Consider the following 20,627-nt stretch of genomic DNA (forward strand, 5'->3'; position numbering starts at 1 on the left):
CCTTAATAAAAACCCATGGTTGTTAACTGTATTACTTGTCTTACTGGGTTAAACTGTTAACATAAAAGTAGACGTCTCAATGAGTAGACTGTGACAGTATTTTAAATGTTTAATACGCGAAATACCTTCCCATGGTTGGCATGCAAGCTGTGGAAAGAGCACTAGAATGCGCCGGTACAGTCTCTCCCAGCAAGTGGATAAAGCGACATCTGTGGGTAGAAACATGCACTACATGAACGCTGACGGCTGCGGCGTGCACGCTGTGACCCGGAAGTTGCACATGTGCAGGAGCACCGCACGCGTGCAGAATTTCTGGCCGACCCTGGTCTATATCCTTCCGCATGAGACCCAATTTCTCTTATGTTGTCTTCGTGTTCCTTACACGAAATGTACATTGGCGACAATATGATAGTATTGTAGTCAGCTGCAAATGTCTATTCTTTAAATATTCTCAAATCATGTTTCATGAATAGAACAGTGTCTTCCTTCTACGGATTCCCATTTGAGTTCATGTAACACCACTGCAACACTCTTGTGTTGATCAACTGTACTGGTAACAAATATAGTGGCACACCTCTGCATTGCTTCAATGTCTTTCTTTAATCTGACTGAGCAAGGTGGTGCAGTGGTTAGCACACTGGATTCGCATTCGGGAGCATGAGGGCTCAACCCCATCTCTGGCCATCCTGATTTAGGTTTTCCGTGATTTCCCTAAATCGTTTCAGGCAAATGCTGGGATGGTTCCTTTGAAAGGGCATGGCTGGTTTCCTTCCCCATCCTTCCCTAATCCAAGCTTGTGCTCCATCTCTAATGACCTCATTGTCAATGGGACGTTAAACACTAATCTCCTCCTCCTCCTCTTTAATCTGACCTGGTGGACATCCCAAATGCTTAAGCAGTGGGTTGCACAGCAGTTTTATATGCGGTTTCCTTTGTAATTGAACTACACTTTCCTAAACTCTCCCAATAAACCAAAGTCAACCATTTACCTTCCTTATTACTACTCTTATGTGCTTTATCCATTTCATATCGCTTTGCACTGCTATGCCTATATATTTAATAAAAATGTCTTTGTCAAGCTGCACACCACTAATACTGTGTTTGAACACTACAATATTATATTTCCTACTCATTAACTCTGAGCTTTTTACACTGACAGCATGCTGCCATTCAGTGTACCAAATAGAAATTCTGTCCAAGTCATCCTGTACCCTTCTACAGTCACGCAACAACAATACTTTCCTATATACTATAACATCATCAGAAAACAGACACAGATTGTTCCTCACCCTATCCTTCTCTGTCCAAATTAAGCACACCAACTATTAATAGTACCTTCTTTTTGATAGGTACCATTCCTCTCACAGTACAAAGTACGAGTGTGAGTCAAATGAAAACCTTAAATATTTTTTTAAATATTATTTATTGTGCAGAAGTGGTACAAAGCTGCACCACTTTTCTACACAATCTCCCCCACGCTCAGTGGTACAAGTCCTCCAGCACTTACAAAGTGACAAAGTGCATAAATTCCTTTAGAAAAAAATTCTTTTGGCAGTCCGTGCAATCACTCATGCACCGCATGGCATACCTCTTCATCAGAATGGAACTTTTTTCCTCCCATTTCGTCTTTGAGTGGTCCAAACACATGGAAATCACTTGGGGGCAAGGTCTGGTGAGTATGGTGGATGAAGAAGACACTCAAAATGCAGTCTACGATTGTTGCAACTGTTGTATGGGCAGTGTGGGGCCTTGCATTGTCATGTTGCAAAAGGACACCTGCTGACACCAATCCACGTCGCTTTGATTTGATTGCAGGCCGCAGATGATTTTTTAGGAGATATGTGTATGATTCACTGGTGACAGTGGTCCCTCTAGGTATGTAATGCTCCAAAATGATGCCTTTTTCATCCCAAAAGAGAGTCAGCATAACCTTCCCAGCTGATGGTTCTGTTCGAAACTTCTTTGGTTTTGGTGATGAGGAATGGCGCCATTCCTTGCTCACTCTCTTCATTTCCGGTTGGTGCAAGTGAACCCAGGTTTCGTCCCCAGTAACGATTCTTGCAAGGAAGCCACGCCCTTCTCATTCAAAGTGCCAAAGAAGTTCTTCACAAGCAGCAACACATCGTTCTCTCATTTCAGGAGTCAGTTGCCGTGGCACCCATCTTGCAGACACTTTGTGAAACTGGAGCACATCATGCACAATGTGGTGTGCTGACCCATGACTAATCTGTAATGTCATTCAGTGTCACTCAGCAGTTTTCCTTCACTATGGCTTCAACTGCTGCAACATTCTGTGGAGTCACAACTCATTGTGCCTGACCTGGACGAGGAGCATCTTCCACAAGTCACACCATTTGCGAACTTCCTACTCCATTTGTAGACTTGCTGCTGTGACAAACATGCATCACTGTACTGAACCTTCATTCGTCGATGAATTTCAATAGGTTTCACACCTTCACTACGCAAAAACCTAATAACAGAACGCTGTTCTTCCCTGGTGCAAGTTGCAAGTGGGGCGGCCATCTTTATACTGATACTGCGACGGTATGTGTGCATCTGCACTATGCTGCCACCTACAGGCCGTTCTGCACGCTGTTTGTAGCACGCTTATGAACTTACAGGATAACAGTGTGAAATTTTGATTTGTTATTACAAATTTAAGGTTTTCATTTGACTCACCCTTGTATCTCACGTATAGTTGGGCCACAGAGACAGCAAATCTTCTATGATGAACACTGGCCCAGTATGCTGAAATTCTTACTAAGGACTTCACAGGCAGGCACTACCCTCCAACTAGCAAACGAGCAGATCTTCTAAGCCATATCCATACAGGCCCATAACCCTTCAACTACCCCCATGAACCAACTACAAAGAAGCACCCAGCCCGTCACAATGGATTGGAGCAAATGACTGACCAGGGCAATGACTTCTTATTACCATGCCTGGAAAGGAGGAACTTCTAATCCACAGGCCTTCCCATCACTCCCAAATTGGTATTAGGTGCCTATCCAATCTGTGAAATGTCCTGTTCTATCTTTAAACCATACCCATATTTATGGCCATTAAAGTTGCAACACCACAAATGAAGCAAATAATGAAAATTTACTTACTGTGTATATACAGTACACTAGGAAGAATACGTAACGAAATTTGAAAGTTATTTGGTAGAATGCAGTATGTAAAATTTAGTAGCCAGAGCTTTACATCTACCACAACAACTGCTCTAATCTGGCTGGGCATCGAGTTGAACTGAGCTTGGATGACATATACAGGAATGTGATTCCTTGCTGATGTGGCTGGCTAGGGGTGGCTCCTGTCCTTATGAACATCCCCCCCCCCCCTCTCTCTCTCTCTCTCTCTCTCTCTCTCTCTCTCTCTCTCTCTCTCTCTCTCTCTCTCCAAGGGTGTCCATACAACAGGAGTTTGTAAGTGGGGACTTGACCTGGGATAACACCTGAATACACTACATTCTTTCATTTCTCTGAGAGCTAGGAGGGGCCACGACCCATAGGTATGGGCAGCATTGCCCCCCGCCCCCACCTCTTCCCCCACACAAAAATCAACAAAAGTAAAGCATGGATTGTAGTGAAATTACATCACATGACACCATGGACACTAGGAAATGAGACACGAAACATTGTGGAAGACTTTTGGTATTTACAATAATAAGCAGTTCAGACAAGAAGAAAATATACAGCTTTTGAAATATGGTGCTACAACAGAAAGCTGAAAATTAGATGGGTAGGTTGAATAACTAATGAGGTGATACTGAATTAAATTGGGAGGGGGGGGGGGGGGGGGGGGGGAAGAAATGTGTGACACAATTTGATTGAAAGGAGGAATTGGTTGGTTTAAAAGAGGGAGCAAGGGACCAAACTACGAGGTCATCGGTCCCTTGTTCCTAATAAAACAATGCCACAAGTGTGAGATTAAAATGGACAAGACATATAACACAAAATGGAAAGAAAGGAAAAACCACAAGAACAGAGGAAAGGCAACAAACACCAAAAGTAACACAAGAGGACAAGAAAACAACTGAGAGATGCTAGAAACAGAAGAGAGTAAACCAAGAAAGCAGATAAAGGGGCTGGCTGACCACGAGAATAAAAAGGAAAAGCCAGCCACTCTGCAACACATTAAAACTTCTACCCTAAAAGCACTAGGGTGGAGGACACAGAGGGACAAACAACATGTGCTAAAACCTACATAGAAGTATAAAACCCATTCTCACAGATAAAATGTAAAACTAAAGCTGCTGTTGAGGTATCGTTGCCCAACACTGAAGGTAGGGAACTGGGAAAGTTAAAAGTCCGCCAAAGAGCGGCTAAAAATGGGCAGTCCAGCAAGAGGTGGACGACTGTCATTTGGGAGTCACAGTGACACAGAGGTGAGTCCTTGTCGTGAAGCAGGTAACCATGTGTTAGCCATGTATGGCCAATGCGAAGCTGCCAGAGAACAACTGATTCCCTGTGAGAGGACCGCATGGAAGACTTCCACACATTCTTTATCTCCTTAATGACACACAGCTTGCTGTGCATACTGTTATGCCATTCCGTCTCCAAAAGCCTGAAAAAACCGTGCGGCGTAAGACAAAACGCAGGCCAGCTTCGGAGATGCCCATCTCCAGAAGTGGTTACCGCGTCGCCTGTTTGGCCAGCCTGTCGGCAAGTTAGTTGCCTGGGTTCTGACGTGTCCTGGGGTCCACACAAACACCACTGAACAACGGGACCATTCCAGAGCATAGATGGACTTCTGGATGGACACTACCAGACGATGGTAAGGGTAGCACTGGTCGATAGCTTGTAGGCTGCTCAACGAGTCAGTGCACAGGAGAAATGACGCGCCAGGGCATGAGCGGATGTGCTCAAGAGCACGAGATATGGCCGCCAGCTCTGTAGTGAAAACACTGCAGCTATCTGGCAAGGAGTGCTGTTCAATATGTCTTCCAGGAACATACGCAAAGCCTATGTGACCATCAGCCATCGACCGTCGGTGTAAACCATGTCAGAGCCCCGGAACACGTCACGAATCGAGAGGAAGTGACAGCAGAGAGCAGCGGGGTTAACAGAGTCCTTAGGGCCATGCAAAAGGTCCAGACGAAGCTGCAGCCGAGGCGTACACCATGGAGGCATACGTGAATGGATCTGAAGTAGAGGTGGTAAAGGGAAGGACTCCAGTTCGGAGAGAAGGGACTGCACGCGAACTGCAATTGTTAGCTCCAACCTGCGCTGCCGATGCGAGAGATGGACCACCGCGGGTGGGAAAAGGAGACAGTAATTCGGATGCTCAGAAGAACTATGAATGTGTGCAGCATAACTGGCAAGCAGTTGTGCATGTCTGATTTGCAATGGAGGGATGCCAGCCTTCACCAGTACGCTGGTCACTGGACTCATTCTGAAAGCTCCTGTCACTAGTCGAACCCTGCAGTGGTGCACAGGGTCGAGTAAATGGAATGCTGAGGGCGCTGCCGAATCATAAACCACACTCCCATAGTCAATTCGGGATTGGACAAGGGTTCTGTAGAGCTGCAGCAGCGTAGAGCAATCTGCACCCCAACTGGTGCTGCTGGGGTAACAGAGGGCATTGAGGTGCCGCCAGCACTTCCTCTTAAGCTGACGAAGATAAGGAAGCCACGTCAATCGAGCATCAAAAACCAGTCCTAAGAATCAATACATCTCCACTACAGTGAATGGATCGTCATGAAGTTAAAGTTCTGGGTCCGGATGAATGGTACGATGCCGACAGAACTGCATGACGCACGACTTTGCAGCTGAAAACTTGAAGCCATGGGCTAGAGCCCATGACTGCACCTTGTGGATGGCTCCCTGTAGGCGCAGCTCAGCAACACCACTACTGGAGCAGCAGTACAAAATGCAGAAGTTGTCTGCATACAGAGAAGGTGAGATGGACGGCCCGATAGCTGCTGCTAGACTGTTAATGGACACTAAAAATAGAGAGACACTCAATACAGAGCCCTGCAGGACTCCATTCTCCTGGATATGGATGGGACTATGGGAGGCAGCAACTTGGACATGGAAAGTACAGAGCGACAGGAAGTTTTGGATAAAAATCGGGAGCGGGCCCCAGAGACCCCACTCATACAATGTGGCAAGGATATGACATCACCAGGTTGTTTCAGCAGCTTACAATGAACGTTGGTAAGGCTGATGTGCTGATAGCTATTGACATAAAGTGGATTTTTACCGGGTTTGAGCACCGGAATGGTGGTGCTTTCCCGCCATTGTGATGGAAAGATGCCATTGTACCAGATCTGGTTGGAGGTGAGGAGGATATGTCGCTTGTAGGCAGATGAGAGATGTTTAATCATCTGGCTGTGGATCTGATCAGGCCCAGGAACTGCGTTGGGGCAATGTACAAGGGCACTGAGGAGCTCCCACTCTGTAAATGGCATGTTACGGGGTCACTGTGGCATGTAGTGAATGAGAGGACTTTCCGTTCCAGCCGCTGTTTGAGAGTGCGAAAGGCTGGGGGGTAGTTCTCCAACAAACAGGCTCAAGCGAGTGCTCAGAAAAGTTCTCGGCAACCGCGTTAGCATTGGTAGATAACACGCCATTTATGGTAACACCGGGAACACCTGTTGGGATTTAGTACCCAAAAAGACGTTTGATCTTTGCCCAGACTTGGGAAGGTGATGTATGGCACCCAATGGTTGAGACGTATCTCTCCCAACGTTCCTGCTTCCGTCGTTTGATAAGCTGGTGAATGCGGGCACGGAGCCGTTTAAATGCTATGAGGTGCTCCAGGTAAGGGTGCGGCTTATGCCACTGTAGAGCTCACTGACGTTCTTTAATTGCTTCAGCGACTTCTGGTGAGACCACCAAGGGACTGCCTTATGCCACGGGCACCCTAAAAAGTGAGGGATCGTGTTTTCTGCTGCAGCAACAATTGTGGTAGTCACCTGCTCAACCATGACATCGATGTTACCATGTGGGGGAGATTCAACAGTGACAGCAGAGGTGAAAGTTTCCCAGTCCGCCTTGTTTATAGCCCATCTGGGCAGGCATCCATGGGCCTGACGCCGGGGCAGTGACAGGAAGATGGGGAAATGGTCACAAACACACAGGCTGTCATGTGCTCTCCAGTGGATAGAGGGCTGCAAATTGATAAATCAATGGCCAAGTAATTACCATGAGCCACACTGAAATGAGTGGTGGCCCCAGTATTTAAGAGGCAGAGGTCGAACTGAGACAGTAAAGTTTCGACACCTCTGGATTCTGACAGCCACAGCTTCAAGAGGGGTTTGAAGGGGCACAGTGTCACTACAGACTGAGTTTAGGACATAAACGCAAACTCCACCCAACACTCAATTATAGTCACATGGTTCCTTTAATATCCCTTATAGCCATGGAGGGCCGGGGTCAGCATTGCCGGGAACCAGGTTTCCTGGAGGGCAATGCTGATAGCAGGTGTAAGGCTTAACAGTTGTCGTAGCTCAGCCAGGCGGTGGAAAAATCTGCCGCAATTCCACTGGAGGATGACGTCATTGTGAGACTGGGAAGGCATGGAACATTCAATGAGGCCTCAGAGTCACCTGCTGCCACCGACTTTTTGCCTGAGCAGTCTATATCCATTGTGTCTGAGGTTCTGGCGAGATCTAGGTCCTCAGTGGACGCCAGAATCTCCACCCCATCCTCAGACGCAGAGCTTGTAGATAACGGTGGTGTGGGTGCCACCACAATTTCCTTGGTCTTAGGGGTCTTCTCTTTGGATTTCTCTCACTGCTCCTTGGGTTTCCCTGGCTGGGAGGGCTTCACTGGCTCAGTCTGCAGGACTGAGGATGAGCATGAAGCACTAGTTTTAAAAGCCCAAGTTTTAAAAGTTTGTGCAAACATTTATGTGGGCACACTAATCAGGTATGTTATGGTGCCCCTGGCGGGCACTGGTCACGCAAACATCACATCACCTTCGACAGTCCCCCCCACTGCTCCACAAGCCAGATGACCTCATAAACAACCCCATCTAAGGTGATGGGCTGTGTCAGCAGCAGCTCTGATGCATAGCTGTAAATATTGTTTCCCTCACCATACTCACAGCATGTGTCCCCATTGGTGCATAACATGCCACAGGTGAGGTAAGAAAGGACTCTTGCAAGAGGTATGTTGTAGGAGTCCAGAGGCAGATATTCCCCGACCTATGAAAGTGTGCTGAGTGAGTGATAGATCTAAGGAACTGCAGACTTCTCATTTTTACAAAATTAATAATGCAGCCACAAAAGCAGCTGATATATTTGAGGATGCTGAAGACAATGACCGGATTGACAGGAAAAAGACATAAAAAACAAGAGTGAAAACTAACTTCCCAATATACATGAAAAAGAAAATTTACAATCAATGGGTATTACCAGTTTTGACTTATGGCAGCGATACACATACTTTCACTGCAAACATAACTAAAAAAACTGGAGCATTACTGAACAATGGAGACATGAATGTTAAGAATTACTAAGAGAGAGAAAAAAATATCGACCAGGAATCAGACGGAGGGGTTTGCACTTGTCCTGAAAGCAATTGGCTCCCTCTTATCCTGTGGTCTGAGTTACCTGTCACTCTTTTCTAATCTTTCCAAACCATCCCTCTTTCATCTCAGCATAAGGAACTGATATTTCCAGAAACTATGATTGGTACTCTCACATTTAAATGAGTCTATTGGCAGTGATGGAATTTCACATTCTGGAGCTAAGTATTAGCCAGATGTGTAGATGTAATTATGACTTTAATGGAAATGAAATGGAGGTAGATGTAGCCAGATGAATGGATATAGAATGTACCAAGGTCATTCTGTGCTGAATTCAAAACACAGGAAAAGAATGAAATGATGATCTACAGAAGATGGGTAGCTGACATTAGAAAGGAAGGTAGAAACAAATTGGGTATGAATTCCTGAAAACCACATAATGCAAGAATACATCTAGAGAGCACCTTTATCTAGCAATGGTGGATGTCAAACGGCTGACAATGATGGATTTCCATTTTTCCATAAGATTGTGTGGCTATTTCTTATCAGTTCTATTTGTGGTAGAGGGTAGTGGATTGTATATCTGGAGTTGGGGTTGGGTTGTTTGGGGAAGGAGACCAGACAGCGAGGTCATCGGTCTCATCAGATTAGGGAAGGACAGGGAAAGAAGTCGGCCGTGCCCTTTGAAAGGAACCATCCCGGCATTTGCTTGGAGCGATTTAGGGAAATCACGGAAAGCCTAAATCAGGATGGCCGGACGCGGCATTGAACCGTCGTCCTCCTGAATGTGAGTCCAGTGTCTAACCACTGCGCCACCTCGTTCGGTATACCTGGAGTTTACTGGCAGATATAGTTACCACCCCCCCCCCCCCCCTCCAGTTTTCTGCACAGCATTTGAGAAAACTGGTTACATTAATTAGGATGTCGCTAAGGAATAAATGAAATAGCATCCTTTAAAACTGTGTCAAACATTTGTTTCTCCAAGTGGTAATGATACTGTAAACCAGAAGGAATACACAACAGTAAAAATTAGATTAAATGATAAATAAAGTATCTTATCAAGCAAAATTAAATGTTCAAGTATTTAAATTGATACTAACATTCCCAGGTGCTAGCACATCACTGCAGAAGTAGCATCCAAGCTGAGGACCATCTGGTGCAACAGCTACATCCTTCTTCTGATTGCGCATCCCGTGTCTTATGACGACAAATGTATCAAAGCCCAAAGCAGCTGTCATCACTAACTGAAAGATACAAATAAAATTAATAACATAGAAATTAAATGTTCATAGAATTTCAAAAATAAATCATCATCACTAATTATTTTACTTGCATTGACAGATATCAATTTGTACTGTTGAATTCAACAATATTATGAAATTGTTTGATTGTATTGTTAAATTCTGGTTTTTAAAAGTTTTAATCTGATTTTTTTCTCTGGACACAGGATATGAATTCGCTCAAAATTTAAATGTTCAAATGTGTGTGAAATACTAAGGGACCAAACTGCTGAGGTCATCGGTCCCTAGACTTACACACTACTTAAATTAACGTATGCTAACAACAACACACAAAAACCTATGTCCGAGGGAGGATTCAAACCTCCAGCAGGAGGGGCCGCGCAATGTGTGACATGGCACCTCAAACTGCGTGGCCACTCCGCATGGCTATGAATTCGTTCATTCATTCATTCATTCATTCATTATGTACCGTAAATCCCATCAAGACTGACAACCTTCAGAGACTGGATGAATCAAGATGTACCTTAATTAAATACAAGCATATCATAGAAACTTAATCTGTAACAATGAACTACAGTTATTCTGCTCAGTGCTGTCCATGTTTATGTCAGCTAGTATTCAACCAAGTACCTTAGAAACATGTTAGGCATGTAAACATAAGTAAAAACACTAGTTTAAGGAATGAAATATTGAATCTAATCTGACGTGTCATTTGAAAGATGATTTCTTAATGTGCTGAAGTCAGCAGGTAAACTATAGTGAACGGCCAGCACTGAGTTTGTGTGAATATTGCTTCACATGAAATCGAACAAATGATTGGGATCATTCCCTTCTCTTTAACCCATGTATTTATAACAGACTACAAGCAGGAATTTTGCTCTTCTATCCTTTTGAGATTTGAAGAAGACTGATTAACAGTCAAAACAAGTACTTGGAATTATAATTTGTGACAAAAGAAACAAAAATTGTAATGGACAATCACATAATGTACTTCACAACTTAATCATTTAAGCTTTATAATCTACTGCAGTGTTCAGTGGTACAGGTGAAAGAGAGAATTGTGACTGACATTGTGGAGCATCATTTCAGGGTTGACAAAAAATGTGAAATATTTATGTCAAACTTTTAGTGTATAACCCCTTTCCATACAGCTGTTGCACATCTTCCATTTAACTTACATGGTATTTTGTTTCTGAAGTTTGTTTTATGGTGCAACATTTTCCACTACTCTTCACCACAATTCATAAACCTTTAACCTCTGCAAAATGGATATACATTTTTTATATATTAAGGTTGGCAAGTTTATATCTCATTTTACTGTACACAATTTTACACAGTGAACCTGATGAATAAAACCTTACTAAATGCTAAGTCACATCAGTTTGGTTTTAGTTCTGAGCCTTCAGTAGTGTCCATCAGCATTGTCATCAAACACAGTTGTCACTGAAATTCACACTGTCACATGGCTTGCGGAGTAGATGTAGATGTAGAGATGTACTTGACAAATCACTCAATACGAGCACTGCCTGTGAAGGCAAGGGTCTGTGTATAGACCACTGATAACAGAAAGATTAATTTGGAAACCTATCAAATTCTTTTGTATTCAAAATACATCAGCCTCCCTCTCTATCTTTCCAGGACTCTTTATACAGCAAGTGCAGAGTTGGGACTGGTATGGTAATTCTCCAATTTTCATGAAGCACAAACCATATCAGTGTATAGGTTATTATTATGATGGAGTCACTGCTCCCAAAGGCATTTTAAAGCTACTGCCAGGACACCCAAGCGATGAATCCGTGTACCCCCTCTATCTGCAACTAGTGATTAAATGTGACAATGTTTTCCAAAGTGCTCATGCATTATGTGCCTGAGGTGTGATGAGGGAAGCAGGTCAGTATTTACCTGGGTGGATATAGAAAACCACCTAATAACCACATCCAGGCTGGCCAGCACACCACTCCTGTTGTTTATCCACAAAGCGGATTTCATCTGGAGCCAGTGCAGTTCTCTGTGTTCTGGAAGCAGACGCTTTAATATGATTCACTCCCCTGATGGATAAAGTACATCAACCTAAAGGCCATAATTACATAAACCGTAGCTTTGTTAAAGGAACTTCAAGTCAATGATCGTTAACTTATACTGTGCAAAATGCGACTGGAGTGTAAATTTTGTAAAATTTTCTATTTAGAGCAGGATATCATTTCTTAGAAGTGACTTTCACATTGTAATAAATGTTCTTGGTGATGCAGCTTTCAGGGGGAAATTTCCCTGAAATAACACACATTCTATTGGAGGCATTCTTATGAAAAAGCGTAATGTTATTTTCAGAATGAATCTTTCTCTCTGCAGTGGGATGTGCACTGTTTTTAAACTTGTTTTTGACATTAAAAACTATGTACTGGACTAGGACTTGATACTGGAACCTTTGTCTTTCCAGGCAATGGTCCTACCAAGTGAGCTATCAGTGCACAACTCATGACTTACCCTCACAGCTTCAGTTCCACCATTACCTGTTCCTACTTTACAAACTTGATGGAAGCTTGCTTTCACTCCTGGAACAAGGGATACTGCAGGGCAATGTCTTAATTGCACTCTACAAATTATTCCTGAATTAGATCTTTCACTCTGCAGGATAGTGTGGGTAGATTAAAAAAAACATGAGGGCACACCATAGCTTGTGCCTGGGCAACACAGGCAGTATGATGATTGCCTCTGTAAGACAAGGTTAAAGTACCAAGCTTCAGAGTAGCACACAGGTTTGATCTGTCTTGAAGCTTTGTAATTTTATATAATATTATGGTACTCACCACTGGAATCAGTTATATTCAGCAGCTACTTCTCACTAATACTGACCTATGGTTTTGAAGCAGGCACCCTCACAAAGAGACAGTCATTGACACTCCAGGCATCAGAAGTGAGATTCCTTGGATCCACTTTCTGGCAGACCATGATGAATAAGTTAAGGAATGAGGAGGCAAGAAAGAAAGATGGAATCAAGACTCCCTTTTAGACCTACTCAGGACATCAAGACTACGGTGGTACAAGAACAGCCTGAATAAATTTGGAAAGAAAAGTGGAAGGATATCTTCCTGTAGGAAGATCCAGAACCAGTTGTATGGACATGATCATGGATGACCTCGCTGCCAAAGGAGGGGCAATGGATAATGTTCTCCATGACAGGTTATAATGGGCAGAAGGAAGTGGTAGAGGCTCAAACAGCACCCTGGAAACTGGAAATGTTTTTTCACCAAATAATAATAAGTGAACAAATTGTTTTCTAACTAACTGCTATATATTTGTTGTAACCTTCAATAGAGTAATTACACCACGAACCTACTATGCTGTCATAGTAGGAGGAGAGGTGATACTCCTACGTGGCGCGTCCCAGGTGGCGGATAGGGAAGTCCTCACTGGTTTACTGGCGGACTCGAGTGAAATAAAATAGCTCTCACGGACCAAACACACCCTCTGCGGTTAACAACTGTAGTTGTAAATCGGATCTTGCTCCAACTAAAGTTGACAACCTTCAAAAGTCAAAAATGGAAAGGTTTTTTATGAAAAAAATTCCACCGTCCTGCTCAAAAAGGCAGGAAAAGGGCAGGAAAAGGCTACATCGGATTCAGTGGGTAGTCAACTAGAAGACAGCAATGAATCGAAGTGTTTGCAACCATCCAAATGCACACTAAAACACAAAAAGAAGATTAAACATGAGCAAATAAATTATATAGCAACACACAACATAAACTCACTACTTCAGACCGGAAAACTCAAGGAGCTCACAGATGAACTAAATAAACAAAAAATTTTAATAACAGGGATCCAAGAAACGAGGAACACCACAGAGGACCCATTTGAATCACAAGGATACAGAATTTATAATGGGAAACCAGGACCAAGGTCAATGAAACAATGTCCCCAGTTTGGAACAGGGTTTTTAGTAAACATAAAAATAATGGATTCAGTAACGGATTTCCAAGCAGTATCACCAAGAATTGCAACTCTAAGCTTTAAAATAATGAATAAAACCTATACAATATTAAATGCTCATGCCCCAACAAATGAAAAAAAAATTGTCTAACAAAAACAAAGGAAGAGGAAGATAAATTTTGGGACCTTCTAGAACAAACTGTGAACAGAGTAAATAAAAAGAATGTAAAAATCTTATTGGGAGATTTCAATGCTCAGTTGGGAAAAGAAAGGAAATATAAAGATATAATTGGAAAACGGAGTCCACATAAATTTACGAACAAAAACGGTCAAAGACTTGTAGAACTCTGCAGAGAACACAACTGTATATCTAAATCAACATACTTTAAGAGGAAGCCAAGTAAACTTAAAACATGGAAACATCCAGACTGGAGGAAGGGCGAGTGGCAGCTAGACCACATCTGTATGGCCAAAAATTTTCATAAGGAGATCCACAATGTTAAAGTAATGAGAGGAGTAGAGACAGGCTCAGACCATTATATGGTTAAAATTAAAATCAAATTCACTCCGTTAAAGAAGAGGACCGGAAAAACTAATAAAATAAAAAGGAGGTTTGACCCACATCAGCTAATTAAAAATAATAGGTACCAACAAATAACACAAACCATCAAATTAACAGATGATCTAGAACAATTAGTGCCTAATCTTAAAAAAGAAGCAGAGAATCTAGCTCCCTTGAACCCACGAAGGAAACATGCGTGGTGGACATCAGAATGTGACAAATTCCATGAAGATAGACACCAAGCATGGTTAAAGTTTCAAACACACAAAACTGAAGAAAATGCCATCAACCTAAAAAATGAAAGAAAAAATTTCACTCAAAATATTAGAAGAATCAAGAGAGGATTTCATAAAGATATTATAAACTCTATAGAAGGTAATTATCATAAAACCAACTCCAGGAACTACTATAAAATCTTTGGGAAACAACTACAACAATATGAGGCCCCTACACTAATACTGAAAGATGAAGATGGAAGAATGACACACAGTAACAAGGAAAATGTAGAAATCATGGCAAAAGCATTTAACAAACTTCTGAATTGCGAGGAACCCAAAGAACTCTTACAAATCAACATAAATACCCCAATAAAAACCAAACCTAACAAACTAGACCCTCCAACTTTCCAAGAAGTGGAAAAAATTCTTAAAGAACAAAAAAATTATAAGGCATGTGGAGAAGATCTAACAAAAATTTGGGTAACAGAACAATTTCCCGAACATTCGACCACAGCTATCATCCACCCACTACACAAAAAGGGAGATAAGAGCAACCCAGACAACTACAGAGGAATCTCTCTCCTAGATTGCATACAAAATTCTATCCAAGATCCTATATGAAAGAATCAAAGAGCAATTAGAACATGAGTTAGGGGAATATCAGGGAGGTTTCAGACCATGGAGAAGCTGTGCAGAGCAGATAATTAGTTTAAAATTGATTATGGATACTACAAGAAATGGAACAAACCTCTGGCAATAACATTTGTAGATTTTAAGAAGGCATATGACTGTCTCCACAGACCTTCAGTATCAAAAATTTTAAGAAATCTAGGACTCCATCCAAAACTAATTAAAATAATACAACTCACTCTAACCAACACCAAATCAAAAGTGAAGTTTAGAGGAGAAATATCGGAACCATTCCTCATAAAAACAGGCTTAAGACAAGGCGACTGCCTATCACCATTACTGTTCAACTGCACACTGGAATACATAATGAGAGAATGGTACAAGGACAATCCAAAGAGGATAAGAATTGGAAGTGCAAAAGATGACATTAGCTTAAACTGCTTGGGATTTGCTGAGGATCTTGCTCTCCCAGCCAACACCGTTCAAGAAGCCAGGCAACAAGTGAAATCACTACAAGAAATAGCAGAGAAAGTAGGCCTTAGAATATCATTTGAAGAAACGGAGATTATGCTAACTGATCCACCACTTGCAAACAAAATTGTTGATAAATTTAAATATTTAGGCAAAAAAATAACATACAATCTAAATGAGAAGCCATCATGGCAGAATAGAATAAAAAAACTGAACTACACAAATTACATTACCAAAACTACATACAACAAAAAAAGCCTATCTATAGATGCAAAATTAAAACACCATAAAACAGTTACACAACCAGAAATAATGTATGCAGCTGAAACTATCTTCAGAACAACTAATACAGCAGAAATTGACAGAATACTAAAAATAGAAAGAAGAATAATTAGGACATGTATAAATAAACAGTATAAAATAAATGGACATTGGAGAATAGCATCAAATGAAACAGTATACAAGAAAATAGAACCAGTCATGAGCACAATCAGGAAGAAACGCATCTCATTCTTTGGACATCTGATGAGAACTCCAGAAAACAGAATTAGTAAAAAAATAATACAAAAATTGTGGAATAGCAAGAGGACATTAAATGGATCACAGAAATTAAGGAAGATATAAAAGAACTTCAAATTACAGTAGATGACCTAAAAAACAAGACAGAGAAAACCAGAATACTGCAAGACCCGCAAACCAGACTACAAATGAAAATCAATAAAAGGAGTACAGGAAGAGTGGTCTCAGATGAAGAAAGAAAGAAAATATCTGAAAGAATGAAGAAATATTGGGCAGACAGAAGAGCAAAACACCTTTCATATAAGAATAGACTCTAATAATTATATTACCTAAATATCATATTAAGTTATTGTTGAACCAAATTGTATCCCTGTGTAACAACTTGTTTAGAACTTTGTATTTTTGACTAGAGTGGTCCAATGAAGGCCATAAAATAAATAATAATATTAATAATAGTAATAATAATAATAATAATAATAATAATAATGAGTAATTACAATTGATAAGGATAACATAGCTTGCTATTATGAAAATAATGTTTACCTTTTCCTTACTGGTCGCAATAACTGTTGGTAGCCAACGACTTTCTCTTGAATCTGTCAGAAGAAATATCACATCGTGGTTCTCTATCAGCTGCTCCAGTTTCAGAACAGCTTTTTGGACCTCAGGAAGCATGACTTCCCCAACAGTGTGTCCTGGCATCGGCATATGTAACTGATAGCCAGACGCATTCTGCAAATGTTCAGAGAGTTTCAGCAGGCAGCTGAAAGTAGATAAAGATGTATATGGTTTTTGAAATCTTTTGACATTTCAATGTTATTCCACTTCAGTGAGGATAGAATGCCTGTTTTTATCATTATATGGTCTACATTTGCACACAAAATAATCTGTGTCTGTAATTCGCAGGAGCTCACAGATTTTTCTTTTAAACAGTGGAACATGTCTCAGTCTCTCATACACGTATTGAACATGGAGGCATTCAGATGGTTTGCTTTCAAATATTTTCAAATTTTGTTAACTGCAATAAGTTAAAGAAAACATAACTATACAGATTACAATGATGATCATGTCACACATGCATGTACTTACATGTTTGAAAGACTAGCCATGTAATAATAAGTGCTCTTATAAAAATAATTTCAGATGAGTATTTCTAAACCATCTAAAATGCTAAAACTGGTGAGGTATAATTTTAACTAGAATCATATTCAATCTCTCCCATTTCACACATTCACTAACAGACAAACTTGAGCATGAATATATCCTTTGTTTTAAAATATTCTGTTGCAATTAGATTGGATAACCAGAACAGAGGCTGAAGAGAGAACTCAGAAAGAATTTTAAGGCTCATCCCTTACAGATATAAAACAAGAAAGACATCCGATTTGACAATACACTTAAATTTCCTCTCTAGCAACCTAAGAAGAGGTCTGGACATTACACAAAATGTTTCATTTTATATCATATCCAGTCACACAATAAGCACCAGACAACTGTGGGACCTCTCACCAGAGAAGTGATCAATGCATCAAAGGGCAGTCTTATATTAAAAAATAGTGTTACAAGTATTTCATCTCAGCTGGATGACAAAAACAGTACACCTCGGCTAGGTCATTGGCTACCTGTAGCTTATGGTCTCCAATTTTAGGCCATTCATTCAACTGTGGACACATGACACTGTGCTTTCCTCAACAGTGAAATGAGTGTGTGTAGGACGGGTACATAATCTGTCACAGTACATCCCCAGTCAGCTTTTGCAAGGTGTCATGTTAGTAAAACTTCTTTGACTACATTTCCATATCGAAAATAGTGTTGTTGGTAGTGATGCCACCATGTGCTGTTATTAAAATAAAAATGACACTGATTTGTACATTAGTTTGAATTTGGCAGCCATTTCATTAAGATGTGCTTTATGGTTCTTGCCAAAAATGAAAAAAAAGTGCCCTATTGTTTGACAATTCACTTTTCGCTTTTGAATGAAACCACTCATGATTAGATAAAAATGAAAATGTATTTCATTTATAGTGGTGCTTTGCTATCAGTGTCAACAGTTAGATGTTGATTCAACAAATTTAAACATGGTTCAACATGTATTTTTGATGACGTAACAGTTCCACTGTTAAGTGCAGAAGAGAGAGCTGATAGGTGGAAAGGGTACATTGGTGTCCTCTATGAGAGGGAAAACTCATCTCATTACATGATAGAAGAAGAAGAAACAGGAATCAATATAGAAGAGATATGGAATCCAGTATTAGAATCAGAATTTGAAAGAGCTTTGGAAGACTTATGATAAAATGAGGTAGAAGTTATAGATAACATTCCATCAGAATTCCTAAAATCACTGGGGGAAGTGGCAACACAATGACTATTCACATTGGCGAAATACCATCTGACTTTTGGAAAAACATCATCCACACAATTCTGAAGATAGCAAGAGCCACCAAGTGTGAAAATTATTACACAATCAGCTTAATAGCTCATGCATTCAAGTTGCTGACAAGAGTAATATACAGAATACTCTAAAAGAAAACCTGAGGATGTGTTAGATGATGATCAGTTTGGCTTTAGGAAAGGTAAAGGCACCAGTGTGACAATTCTGATGTTGTGGCTGGTAATGGAAGCAAGACTAAAGGAAAATCACGACATGTTCACAGGATTTGTCGACCTGGAGAAAACAATCGACAATGTCCAATGGTGGAAAATGTTCAAAATTCTGACAAAAAAATATAGGGGTGTGCCATAGGGAGAGATGGATAATATGCAAAATGTAAAAGAGCCAAGAGGAAACAATAAGGGTGGAAATCCAAGAAAAAAGCACTCAGAGTAAAGAGGATGCAAGACAGAGGTGGCAGACTGACAGAAAGGCCATTCCTGGTCAAGAGAAGTCTACTGGTATCAAACATAGGCCTCAATTTGAGGAAGAAATTTCTGAGAATGTATGTTTGGAGTACAGCATTATATGGCAGTGAAATGTGGGCTGTGGAAATACTGGAAAAAAGAAGAATCAATGCATTTGAGATATAGTCCTATAGAAGAATGTTGAAAATTAGGTGGACTGATAAGGTAAGGAATGAGGAGGTACCCCACAGAATCACTGAGGAAAGGAATACATAGATGGCACTGACAAGAAGAAGTGCCAGCAGTGTAGGACATTTATTAAGACATCATGGAATAACTTCCATGGTACTTCAGGGAGCTGTGGAGTGTAAAAACTGTGGAGGAAGACAGAGATAGCAACACATCCAGCAAATAATTGAGAACATAGGTTGCAAGTGCTACTGTGAGGTGAAGAGGATGGTACAGGGGAGAAATTCATGGCTTGCTGCATCAAACAATTCAGAAGACAGATGGCTCAGAAAATAAAATAAAATTAAAATAAGCTTCCTCAAGTGTCATGTAAGTTATTCCATGATGTCTTAACAGATGTCCTATGATCTTTCCCCTTTTTCTTATCAGTGTTTTCCCTATATGCCTTTCTATGTTGATTCTGTGGAGAATATCCTCTTCTGTACCTTATCAACCCACCTAATTTTCAGCATTTTTCTGAAGCACCACATATCAAATGCTTCGATTCTCTTATTTTCTGGTTTTCCCACAGTCCATGCTTCACTACCATACAATACTGTGTTCCAGATGTACAGTCACAGAAATTTCATCATCAAATTAAGGCCTATGTTTGCTACTTGTAGACTTCTCTTGCCCAGGAATGGCCTTTTTGCCAGTGCTAGTCTGCTTGCTCCATCAATCACGTGTTATTCTGCTGCCTAGGTAGCAGAATTCCTTAACTTCATTACCATCAATCTCGATGTTAAGTTTCCCGCTGTTCTCATTTCTGCTACTCCTTCTTATTTTTGTCTATCTTTGGTCTACTCTTAATATATATATTCTGTACACATTAGACTGTTCATTCCATTCAGCAGATCCTGTAATTCTTCTTCACTTTCACTGAGGATAGCAATGTTGTCAGTGAACCTTACCACAGATATCCCTTCAAATTGAATTTTAATTCCACTCTTGAACCTTTCTTTTATTTCCATCATTGCTTCTTCAATATATATAGACTGAACAATGGTGGCAGGAGACCACATCTCTGTCTTGCACCCTTTTTAATCCAAGCACTTTGTTCTTGCTCTTCCACTCTTATTGTTCTCTCATGGCTCTTGTACATATTGCATATTATCCATCTTTCCCTCTGACATACCCCCATATTTTTTTCTCAGAATTTTGAACATCTTGCACCATTTGACACAGTTGATTGGTTTCTCCAGGTCAACAAATCCTATGAACCTGTCATGGTTTTCCTTTAGTCTTGCTTCCCCTACCAACTGCAACATCAGAATTGCCTCTCTGGTGCCTTTGTTGTTGTTGTTGTTGTTGTTGTGGTCTTCAGTCCTGAGACTGGTTTGATGCAGCTCTCCATGCTACTCTATCCTGTGCAAGCTTCTTCATCTCCCAGTACCTACTGCAACCTACATCCTTCTGAATCTGCTTAGTGTATTCATCTCTTGGTCTCCCTCTACGATTTTTACCCTCCACGCTGCCCTCCAATGCTAAATTTGTGATCCCTTGATGCCTCAAAACATG

General features: G+C 41.0%; 1 protein-coding gene across 1 annotated transcript in view; it reads right to left on the reverse strand.

Annotated features, from left to right (window-relative positions):
• The window catches only part of LOC126458520 (ubiquitin-like modifier-activating enzyme ATG7), a 107,844-nt gene that overhangs the window by 47,061 nt on the left and 40,156 nt on the right, over nucleotides 1-20,627 (reverse strand). Inside the window, exons 8-9 of the mRNA XM_050095624.1 lie at nucleotides 16,587-16,775; nucleotides 9,576-9,719 (exon numbers count right to left, since the gene is read on the reverse strand). Coding sequence (XP_049951581.1) covers nucleotides 9,576-9,719; nucleotides 16,587-16,775 — 333 coding nt within the window. The remainder of the gene's footprint in view (nucleotides 1-9,575; nucleotides 9,720-16,586; nucleotides 16,776-20,627) is intronic.

Source organism: Schistocerca serialis, chromosome 2, assembly GCF_023864345.2.
Source record: "Schistocerca serialis cubense isolate TAMUIC-IGC-003099 chromosome 2, iqSchSeri2.2, whole genome shotgun sequence".
Classification (NCBI taxonomy): domain Eukaryota; kingdom Metazoa; phylum Arthropoda; class Insecta; order Orthoptera; family Acrididae; genus Schistocerca; species Schistocerca serialis.